The sequence below is a fragment of the Austrofundulus limnaeus genome, unplaced genomic scaffold (assembly GCF_001266775.1).
Source record: "Austrofundulus limnaeus strain Quisiro unplaced genomic scaffold, Austrofundulus_limnaeus-1.0 Scaffold146, whole genome shotgun sequence".
Lineage (NCBI taxonomy): Eukaryota > Metazoa > Chordata > Actinopteri > Cyprinodontiformes > Rivulidae > Austrofundulus > Austrofundulus limnaeus.
This window is the reverse complement of record NW_013952548.1, coordinates 1,003,705-1,015,789: the sequence shown is the minus strand read 5'-3', so window position 1 is coordinate 1,015,789 and position 12,085 is coordinate 1,003,705. Positions and strand designations below refer to the sequence as shown.

General features: G+C 39.1%; 1 protein-coding gene across 1 annotated transcript in view; it reads right to left on the bottom strand.

Moving 5' to 3' along the window:
* The window catches only part of wnt10a (wingless-type MMTV integration site family, member 10a), a 26,844-nt gene extending 15,581 nt beyond the window's left edge, over positions 1 to 11,263 (bottom strand). Inside the window, exons 1-3 of the mRNA XM_014016501.1 lie at positions 10,521 to 11,263; positions 9,083 to 9,348; positions 418 to 794 (exon numbers count right to left, since the gene is read on the bottom strand). Of these exons, the coding sequence (XP_013871955.1) occupies positions 418 to 794; positions 9,083 to 9,348; positions 10,521 to 10,582 (705 nt within the window). The 5' untranslated portion in view covers positions 10,583 to 11,263. The remainder of the gene's footprint in view (positions 1 to 417; positions 795 to 9,082; positions 9,349 to 10,520) is intronic.
* Positions 11,264 to 12,085: the final 822 nt, after the last annotated feature.

Sequence of the window (12,085 nt, the reverse complement as noted above, 5' to 3'; positions counted from 1 at the left end):
ATCCATCCATCCATCCATCCATCCATCCATCCATCCATATCCCATTGAGATCACAGATGTCTTTTTCAAGGGTGACCTGGGCCTGAAGGACACCTTTTGTACATGTTTTTGGGAGCTATGTAAACAGGAGTACCCAGAGAAAACACACACAATCACGAGGAGTACATGCAAAGTCTGCATAGAAAGACCCCAGAATCAAACCCAGGACCTTCTTGCTGTGAGACGTGGGTGCTAACCACTGAGCCATCATGCTGGCATTATTGTGACAGACTTCAAATGCAAAATTAGTGGAATTTCTTGGGTATAGATTTTGTACCCATTAGCAACTGGCTTCACAAATTTACAATAATGACAACTAAATGGAAAACAACAGGCCTCAAAACAAACAAACAAACAAAAATCTACTGAAGCACTCACCTGTCTCCCAACTTTATTATTATGCAACCTCATCCGAGCATGGATATCCCGGTAGGTTTCACGGGCATCCAGGAAGTCCCGTGAGAACTTTTCTCCGAATTCCACATCGGGGCTGCAGCCACCCCACTCCCAGGAGTCCTGGGGTAGTCCTGGCATGTCGGCAGGGAAGTGCTCCATCACGCCATGAACCATCCCCTTCCCCCTGTGGATGGCCTCCAGCTGCAAGCGGTGAAGCTTGATGCGAAACGCCTCCTCATCCCCACGCCGTTTTTCATCACAGCCACAGACCTTGAGTTTACCCATGGAGCAAGCATTGGCCACAGCGTGCACCACGCCGGCTGCTGCGATGGCATACGCAAAGGCACTCTCTCGAAAACCTGCAGGTACAGGGAGAGGATAGTAGTGATGTAACCTAATGTGATGCAAACCACACAAATGAAAACATCAACACCATGCCGATGATGGGAAAATGTGYGCTTAGAGTTTGTACTTCATCACTTGATATTTACTTCACATTTTTGGTCTTGAACATRATAAATGGCACAGACTTTACTCATCCTTTTCTGTGTGTACTCAAACAGGTTGAAACAAGTAAAAAAGAAACAGGTTGAAACAAGTAAATAAGAAAATATTAGTGTTGTAGTCAAGACCACCTAACCCGAGACCAAGTCAAGACCAAGACCACATCAAGATTGAAACAAGACCAAGACTTTTAGGGCCTGGACCAAGTCGAGACCAAGACTGAGGGAGAGAGAGACTGAGTTAAGACCAAAACCAGAAAAAGAAATAATAATAAAACTAGCTACATATGTAGCAAAACAGGTAGATCTCCCTTTATCCAATGTATACAGCTAGAGTATGCATGTAACTAACTTTATATGTAGAGCTAAAAGTGACAAAATCTCTTTGAGACTGAGTAAAGAATTTTGCTACAGAGGCAGATTGCTAACATTAACTAACATTAGTGATGATAAAAGTTTGAYGTTGCCCCCACCATCTCTGAAAGTGAAGCACTGCAGAAATCTCCTGAATTCAAGTAGGTCCTCTGGATGGGTTTTTCTTTAATTAAAGTTTTCATCTCTCCTCCAAGAGACTTCTTCAGTCTGAGGAGTTKCAGGTGAACTCAGCCTTATGAGCACTGCCTCCACATGGTGGACAAACAGGTTGGTCRGATGCAAAAGAGGACCTTCAGCCAAACAATAGGTCATTATTGCCTTGATTGGCTCTATTGTTCATAGAGGTTCAAGTGCCCCACTTGACTATTCTACCTGGATTACTGAGATGCATCAGGATATTTTCTCCTGAAGGGTGTTTTACAAACATATTCTTTATGATTTATGTTGTCAAACTGTATACTGAAGATTTAGCAGACGTCTTATCCTGCTCCCAGAGAACCACTGCTCACTTTCTTAGAGTGTCACATGTGAGTGAAAGGGAGTAGGGGTTGATGACAGCAGWAACACAATTACATAAATAGCAATGAGTCAGGTTTGGATTTAAATCAGTACATTTTATATCCAATGAAAGCAAAAAAAAATGTTAACAAAGAAACTGGGGAATATTCTGGCTATTTATTATTTCCATAGTTCTGGTCTTGACTGGTCTTGAAATAAAATCCCAAGTCCTCAATGTCCAAGACCAAGACTGGGTACAAATGTGGTTGAGTCCCAGACAAGATCAAGACCATCAAAAAGTGGTCTTAAGACCAAGACCGTTCTTAAGTGCTACAACACTAGAAAATACCTGTTACAAAATTACTTTATGGTGAGTACAGATATGTTGGATGTATTTATGGTAAACGGGAAGTCTTGTATTACACTGAATCTTCTCAATCTTGTTTGGATTTTTCATCATGATTATAACTTCTACTGAACTTGAAGGCTGAGTGGCTGACCTATTTTTCCTGTATAAATAGTTAAATTATTTTATATATTTTAGATAGATTAGTTATGCAGTACAGGATGGGTATATGCAGTCAAATTAGTTCCAACAAATTACTGAAAATAAAATAATAAAAGGCGGTAGTAAAACTGGTATGTGCATGCAAGTTTTGAGTGTAATAAAACAAATGATTTTGGCATTTCATCCACGTGTTTCTCTCTTAGACAGCAGGTGACGTGTGTAACGGACACACATTAATCACAATCTGTAAATCGTAAAACCAGTCACTCATCTTCTCAAACAAAGACAAATGCATTCATGATGTATTTCCAATGAAGAAAGTCATGTTCAACTACATCTATGAACTCACACCCCGTTTGGTGTTTGTTGTCAGATGTCAGCTTTCTGCTCGTGAAGGTGCCCTCAGGTTCTCTAAATGCAGAAACCACCGACAGCCACTCGCTGGTTCAGAAAATAGTGAGGATTAGAATGGAAACTTGTAAAGAAAACATGAAAAGCAACCACTCGGGTTTATAGCACAGTGCTCGAAGGGGGAATGATTCAAGCTGCTTGTTGGAGTCAAATAAAAAGCTAATAACTGGATCTGGCCTTTTTTAGCTCTGTTTGAGGTTACTTCCTTTTTAATACATATGCAGAGAAAAATGTAATGAGTGTGATAGTGAGCTATGTTGTAATGTCTGACAGTTGATGCCATGTTGATCTGCTTTAAACAATGATTACAATAGTATATATTTTTTGTGTATTTTTCAATAAGAATAAGATTCATAGCATGCAGAAAATCAGCACTTTGAGAATTTTTATTAAAAAATGAGCTATAACAGATTCCTAAACAGAAACAATCAACTTTTGATGGCTCAAAATGAAAAGATAGCACAACAGTGAAAGTAAAAAAAATAAAGAACTAAAAAAACAAGATGAAGTTAGATATGTTTTGGTCCTGGGGAGGAATATTTTGTGTGTGGGATTTGGATTTCTGACAACCCTTCTTTCCTCCTAATGTGGCTTAAGTCTCTTTTTTACAGAAAACAGACCTGCTTAAATCTTTTTTTTTTTCATCAAAAATAGCCCCGAGGACCAAAAGTCAACAGACTAGATGCTGTGAAAGAAAGGACATGTTGAGGCAAAAAAAAGGAGATGAAGCAAATTAAACGTTGTTCCACATTCCTACTGTTTGAAATAAATCAAATGATTAATTTTTATTTATAAATTTATGTGTATTCACTATCAAAACAGACTGTTATGGCCATCGTCTAAATTACTATTACCCGCCGCCAAAGGCGAAGGTGTAGTGATGATGTTTTTACTTGTGTCTATGTGTGTGCATGTGTTTGTTTGTCTGTCATTAGAAAAGTATTTTATGAATCATTGAGTGAACTGTAATGAAACTTTTAGAGGGGAAAAAAAAATCAAACGGTTGACATTTACAATCGATTTACAAATGGGGTCAAACCAAATCAAGATTGTTGTCAGCTTATTAACCTTTATTTACACAAAAAATGGCTTTGTTTTTTAATTTACAGATATTCTGCTAGAATTAGGTGTGGTCGTAGTTGACAAGCACTAACTGATCATGCAAAGTCACGCAAGGCAAAGCATGATGTCCTTTGCAATGCTTGACCAAAAATAACTACATTTCYCAACAATGACTGATGTTAGTCTAATTCTGGCAGAAAAGAGAGTGAGCGATGTACATCCTTTTAAAGAAAGCTAAACATTTAATTATGGAACAAGGCTGTGTCAGTTGATTAAGTTGATCATCAGACTGCAAACAATGATTGCCGTTAACACAAGAATCAACATGAACTAGTGAAAACGTCATTTACTCAGCATAAACGTGTTGTCACATTTAAAAGTGACATAATGAGAAAAATAGTTGGCTGGAGTGAAATATGTTTAGCCTGGTTAAAAAAAACAGCCCCTTGTTCTTCTCTTTGCTTCGTACAGGGGCTGGAACCTCGACTAAAGAGAAACAATTCCTTGCTGGAGGTGTGGACTCTGTTGAAGTTTAAAACGATTGGATCTGATTTTACCCAATAGCTATTGCTTGGCCGTGATGTATAGTGCGCCAGCTCGACCGTGAAGGAAGCTAAGCTAAGAAGCTAACCGGAAAATGCATACGCTGTAAACAATCATCCGCTACTGGGAAGAGAGAAGTACTGAGCCGAATGAGATAAATGAGTGCTGCAGGCTTTGTGAGACAACTTTAACTTAATTTGTAAGCCTTGTCATTACAGAGCCGGCTCTTGGCATAGGCGAACTAGGAGGTCGCCTACAGCGCCATCTGCTGGAGGGGGTGCCGCACTGCAGAAGAAAAAAAGGTAATTGTAATCCCTGGTTGTAACTCTGCTCAGCGCCCCTTTCACTTAGCTTTGTCTTAAAAAGTATAATGAAGTATTACAGGAAAAATAAACTATTCTACCTGTCGTGGCATGATTTACCAAGAATGCAGAAACACGTTGGAATAAATGCACAGAAAGTCTGCGTGTTTGGTCGTCAAAATGATTTAATTCTGAGCAACAACACAGCAGACAGTCAATCAGGAAATCTGCTGAGTTGTGACTGACTCATCAGCAGAGAGCAGCCAATAATATAAGATCATGATAACATCATGTGACATGCTTATAACCAATCACAAATCGCCAACTGTAACCATCTAACCAATGACAGGACTGTCAGCCTGGAAACACCTTATCAGAATTAAAGAGGTCTGGAGTCTTGAAGTCTGGCCGATAGAGTAAAACAGCCGAAACTGGTTATAATAAGATATGGTTACTGGACAGTGTCAAGGTAGAACAGATATACATAATTAATCCATAACTCTACCCATAAAACATTCCCCTCCACCCCCCCAATGCAGCAATCGCCCCCACCCTCTCTCTCATTTGATTGACGTTGCACTGACTTCTCCTGCTCCGACTCTCTGATGGGGGAGGGGCTAGTAGTGCCTCTCAGGTAATGGTTCATGTAGACAAACTAAATTACAACAAGTCTGTATTTTGTTGTCCCATACATGTCAGCCTCTTCGGACATTTACCTGTATAAAAAGCCTCAAAAATCCATTAGCCTCGCTGGGGACATGAAAGCGCCCGTAGCGAAGCAGGAGGAAAGGAGAGCGGAAAAAGTTCAAAACTCATTCCTATCAGCAGAACAGGTTGGAAGATGGCTATTTAATCTTATTTATTGTTTTATTAATCATCCTACAGGCTCTGGCATGTTAGATACATTTGAAAACGAGGTTTTGAAAAAAGCAGTAAGACTTGAAAAAATCCGTGAGATTGCTCTATACGTCCATATATTGCCCTATACCTGCAAAATGATGTACAATCCTTATAACTTACGGACAATCCATACAAGTTGACATGTATGTTGTTATTTATTTGCTTTCTGGGATAGCAAATAAATCTAAGTTTACCATAGTACCTTACACTGTCAAACTTGTTTTTAGGGGTTCAAATTGGGGTGGGTGGGACATAGTTTGTGGGGGGGGGTGCACTTCAACTCGCCTAGGGCACCAAAMGGGATAGAGCCTGCACTGCTTTGTAAACAAGGACTGGCTTCAATCACTTCCTCCGCTGCCATTGCTAAACTACAGGGAGACTAAAACGGTGCAGAAAATCAACATCAATCACCTCCTTCTTCTGTTCGCTAATTGGCCCGGTTGAAATTCTACCGGAGAAACCCTTGTCTATGGGAGAAACCCCAAATGGAGCWAGAATTGAGCGGAACTGTGGGAAGGCAATGGCCAGGCTAAAATAAGTTTGGTTTAAACCACATAACTGTTTGATGTAGCCATTATATAAAACTGACTGACATCCAACCTGCTATCTCGTCTTTCTCACCTTGACCAGCAGCAGGTGGGACAAGAGCGATGGCACTCAGGCACACCTCCCACAAACAGAAAGCCTGTTTTAGCTCTTGGCCCGCTCTTCTCCAGGCTTCTCATCACAAGTCCTTGGATGACTGGAAACAAATCAATCTAACAAATAATTCACCGGGTGCGGCACGCCCGGCTGAACTGATGGCAGAGGAAGTGGCAAAATGAATTAAAGATTCAACGGAAACTGTCACTTTGTGTTACAGAAACCAACTAAACAGGTTTATGCTTTTGCCTCTGAGAGTTGGGAAAGTGCTGAGAGCAAATTCACAAGTACTTGCATTGGCAAGGGAAGTAAAAAGCATTAGGAGCAGCCCAGTGACAGATCAGGAGGGGAAAAAATGAAAGATAGACTGACAGAAAGAGATGGACCAATTCGCCTATTTCTGTCTATCCCTGTCTTTCCTGGAATTTTTTTTTAAATCCAACAAGCTGAGCAGGAATGAGCACAAAAGCACCCCTCCAGAAAATAAATAAATAATAATCAGCAACTATCAGCAGATTCTGAGACTCAAAGCAGCATTTGACAGCGACACTGACATTTGCATATATACTTAGCATACTTGAAACCATTTAAAACAAAGCTGTTTGAGTTGGAAAGGTTCCAAAAAGGAAGTTTTACTGGAAACATCAATGCTACAGACAAACTTGATTAAAAAAACATTAAAAATATATAAGCCTAACTTCCTGAATTCTTTGCAACACGTGGCTGTGAGGCTCTCTTGCTGAAAGCGTTGCCTGTCCTCAGTACAGTAATGGCTAACTTGTATCCAACTTTCTGAGCTTCTGTGGAGAGGATCATATCAACATGCAACAGATGAATCATCTGATTTAAAGAGGTTGTTTATATCAGTGGTTTGGAGTTTCTGCACCCGAGGCAAACCAGGGATGCCAGACAACCAGCAACTGCTTCTACTAATAATGACAAACAGCCTTTCAATGAGCCGATAACGAGCAGAAGACCAGTGTGTCAGCAAATTGTGTAATACAAACGTTTTTTCCCTTTAGTAATAGGATATAATCACCAAGGCTGCAATGTTAGTGTTTTTGTACAAATTAGAGGTATAATATATATTTAATTATTTTAGGGAGTATCCAAAAGTTATCTCTATAATTATAAATATTACTCTTTCACAATGATTTAAACCTGTTCTATAAAACTAATTCCTGCAACAGCTGGTATTAAAGTGACAAGATTTTATTATTGTGTTGATTTTTCTGTCTTGAGGACTTGTCTTCTCTTTCTAACAACAGAAAGTCCACCTAAACGTAACCACGCTGGGTGTCCTTCCATGCAACCAGGTGCTCAGGCTACTTAGAAATTGATGCCTTTTCCAGTTAGTGACCTGGGATGAGACCATCTGAAGGCTTCTCAACTCCAAAGATCCTCTTTCATCCTTTGTGGCTAACTTGCAAAGCTCCCAACACAACAAAGCATCCGAAAACTGATCTGTATGAGGTTTGGTAATCCGAAGGTGACCAGTTTCTTTTGAAGTTATGTGCTCTTTTGTGCACGTTATTGAGAAACGGCRGTTAGGTGGTTAGAAAGAGAACACCAGGTCGCCTGGTGACCAGAGATAACCTGACCATATGGTTGACACGTTGTGAGATGAAACTAGTGAAGTTATACTTTTTGGATATGGTTGTCTGTAGAATAATGCAATTTTAAATGTTGTTTAGGACCCTTTATCTCCCTGTGACAGCTAATCTCTCTCTAAGCCGACGCTTTCAAGATGCTCCATTGAAGTGCGTTAGAAGAGGAAACCACAGTTTGATTGAAGAGTAAATTTTGGCCCGATGGGATTTAACTCTGAAGCCCTAAACAACCTCTTTGTCATTTAGGTTTCAACGCTCGGGCCATCACTGAATGTAAACAAAGCACTTGGCTGAAAAACACCAAAACCCACGTGGAAGCTTGAAACACGTGGTAAACAGGAATTAACTGGTTTAGGTTGTGTTATAAGCTACTAAATGAAAAATATAAGAGAAAGAACGAGTAAAACAACTGTCATGAAGAAAAATATTAAGGTATCAAGAGAGCGCCCTAAAAATAAGCATTCAACCATGCACAACTTTTTAGCAGCTGCTAGATCGGTGGTTCCCAATTGGGTACCCCCAAGCCATTTTGTCATACCACTAGTACCCCCTCTGTCAAAAGTAATGATGATTCTCCAAAACTATAATGTACAACAACTGTTTAATAAATGAAAATTATTTATTTAACCCCCAAGAGCATTTGGAATTTTATTCTTTTCATCTCAAATTAAACATAAAGATAAATATGTTGACTTGAAAGTGAATACATAATTAAATAAATAAGCCAGGTAAAGGCAGGTGCAGGAAGCAGCAGCAACCAAAATACATCAAATACCCCAAACGAGCAAATTCTACGAGATTCCGCGTTTTATGCAGGATTCCATTTTGTGTCGATTTTGTGATTCCGTTTGCATTTTCCGCRTTGTGGAAATCATAGGGTCCTACATATCTCGGTCATATTTTTATTTATTTTTTTACACACCTGGGAAACTTTTCCACAAACCCCCTGTAATATGTTCTCATACCCCAAGGGGTACACGTACCCCTGGTTGGGAATCACCGAGCTAGATGAGTAAGTTTAACATTTGACCTGTTTTCGGTCACTTCGGTTTTTTCCGTACGTAAACAAATGCATGTGATTGGTTCCAATTTTGCTTTTCTCTTTTTTTAACTAACTGATATGACATTTTCCAAATTTTTTCGTAAAACTACAAAATTTTGTGGCTTTTGTTTATTACTTTATAAAATTCTATTTGTCTGATCTTTCTGTCTTTGCAGTGAGTGCATCTTGTTTACACAAATCAGCAATAGTTTTTTTTTCTCAACGAGAAAACACAACTTAGTAAAACTGACCTCTTTTAAAGACTATGCTGTCGTAGGGTATTTTGTTTCTGGTCTCCAGGCTGGAGCAGTTCCAGCGGTGTCCTCTGAACTGGTGCTCGCACTCGTGGATGGCAATCTGGATTCCCTGGATTGCCGAAGCCGTTACGTCTGGATTACGCATGCACACTTCCAGCTGGCGTCGTGTCAGCCCTGGCAGCGTCAGACACACTGTGTTGGCATTCAGGATCGGTTCGATGTTGGGGAGCTTCAGGCCCAAGATTTCATTGGAATCCACCCTGAGTGAAGAAATAAAGGGTCAAGTAACTGACAGATGCACAAGTCAAATGTTTAGTCTTGTCTGCTTGTTTTTCCCACATATATTGCCTGTTAATGTCCCTCAGGTGTCATCACCATAACTTAGAGATGCTCCAAGGTTTTGACTCTTAGATAATCTAAAGAAATGAGCAAATGTGGATTAACGTTACAAAAACAACTCCAGATGTCGGCTCTTAGAAAGAAAAGCGCACCCCCACCTTTTAGAAATTTAGCCATTACTTATATTCTTAAAAAGTCATGATATCTTAAGTGTAATTATGAAAACTGTGAACCAACACTGGCAGATTCATTTTAACACTAAAAACAGGTGATATATACAAGTCCTTATCATCTAAGGAAGTACAGTTTTCCTGCAATAAAATGCATGAATAATGCTTTCTAAGTTGTTTCCTTTTCACAGAGAAGCAGTAACAGGAGCGACAGGAAAACAGAAGCTGCTCTGGTGATGACTCAATAACTCGAAGTTGACAGTTGTCCTGATTTTCTTTTCATTGTAAAGAACGCGGGAGTTTCCTGTTTCTGACAGTAAAACACAGCCAGGAGCATGTACAGCTCTTGGTAAACACACATGCACTATGGTGGCTGCATGCTCAAGCACATCTTCATATTTATGTTGACGAGAGGTGAATACACTTACTTTGACACCTACTTCTCAGCAGCTATGACACATGCAACTCCTGCAAGACGTTGCTCTTAAACCAAAGAGACCATAAGTACTGAATGGCATAAAAGTGCAGATTTCATTACATAAACTATTATTTACTTGTAAATAAACGTTTTAGATCATTTTGGTCATTTTATTCTCAGTTACAGTAACTACCTGTTAGGAATTCTGCACTTAAAGAACTTTGTCAAAAGTGTTTTTCCCCTATTCAACACGTGACAAACTGAAATTATATTTATCCCATTATGTTATGGTGTAATTGCTGGTTCAAACTTTTAACACTGTGGGCATCTCTACTAGTATGAATGAATGACTTAGGATGAAAAAGTTACACTTTAGTCAGGTTCTGCGATCTTCTACCCAAAATAAGTGATTTCATGACACAAACTGGACAAAGTTAGTTGAAAATACAATAAATATAAACGTTTTTTATAACATCAACATTAGTTCATTTGTTATTTAACTCACCTTTTATCCAAAAGACAGATAACCACTAAGACACATGTCAGCCTGAGGACTGGGTGTTCCATTTTTGCGCGTTTGGATGTATAAAAATATTTTAAAAATTCAAAAAAAAAAATAAAAATAAAAAAGAGAGAAAATCGCTTGAAGAGGAGAGGTTTGTTTAAAACTAGTTCCAATACAACTCCTGAAAGTTCAGCGCTGGGCAAACTGAGAACTGCTCGCGTGAGTTGAAGTCCCTGTTAAAAAAAGTTCGCGCTGAACATGACAGCTCCGRCAGCGCACGGAGAGTCCAGATGTGGCAGCCAGCGGTGAGGTCCTCATTCAGCAAGGGGGGAAAAGAAAAAAAGTTTCATCTAGCCTCCAACTCACTGACCGACAGCGTGAGTTTGCCACAGGTTGGAGGGGAAAGTCGCAGCTTTCAGATACATCCGCGCGCTCACCGGTGTGCATGGATTTGAAGGTGATTTGGCATCCGAGAGATGAGCTTTCTAAATGAACTCTGCTGATGTTTCGGTGCGCACCGATAGTCCTCTAAACTGCTGCTCTTAGCGCTCTGCCAGCCCACTTTTTTTTTTTTTTTTTTTTTTTTTTTTTTTGCGTCACTCAGGGAGTCGGAGAGCGCCGAGGCAGGTCAAGTGCCTCGTTAAAGCGTGATAGAGATCCTCCCAGATAAGGACAACCAGCAACACTTCAGGCTGCGCCCTGAAGCGCAGCAAAGTTATTCAACTTCAGGAGAGATGCGCAGGTTGAGGCAAAGCTGCGCCAAACTAAAGGATAACTTTTATTTGTTTCATTTTAGAGTTTCAAATTTAAATAAAGGTCATAAAGATTTTAAATAAAGTCAAGTTTTAGAACAAAATGCACAAAAACATTCATTTAGATCCTGACATTTCCTTCAGGTTTTACTGTTGCCATGATTAASACAATAAGAATAGGCTTTTATCCCAGTTAACAACAGGTAAATGTGACCCATCATATCGAAATCAGGATTAAGTCAAATTTGGTCAAAATGACCTAATTACATTTTCAGATTCTTGGTTTTAAAAGCTACATTTTGATTCCTGGATTATTCTGATATCTTAAGTAAATCCATATATACTGTATATATGACTTAATTTGTCTTGTTGGTTACAATAATACATAAATATTTGCACTGAATCCCAATTTTGTGTAATTTTAATAAGAGAATTTTGATGTATTATGAAGAGGAAACCTCAAATTTTATTTGAATATTGAGATTTCCCAGCTGGAAAGAAACAAAACGTTGCCAACCCAGAGGTAAAATCTCAAAAATTTAAGTCGGTTTTTCCTCAAAATTAAGTTTTTTTGTTGCTACTGCTGAAAAAAAGTGCTTCAAAATTTTGTTTTATGATTCTATTTCAGACAATTCATTCAAATGATACATTGATAAGGCATTTATTCATTATACTTTGACAAAATGCAAGTTTTGTTAACTTTTTTTTATCAAAACACTATATTTGCCTATTTCTCCATATACCACTTTTAGACTTAATCCTCGTTTTGATGTGATGGCTCACAAATTATGTTTATTATGGTGCATGTCTGGG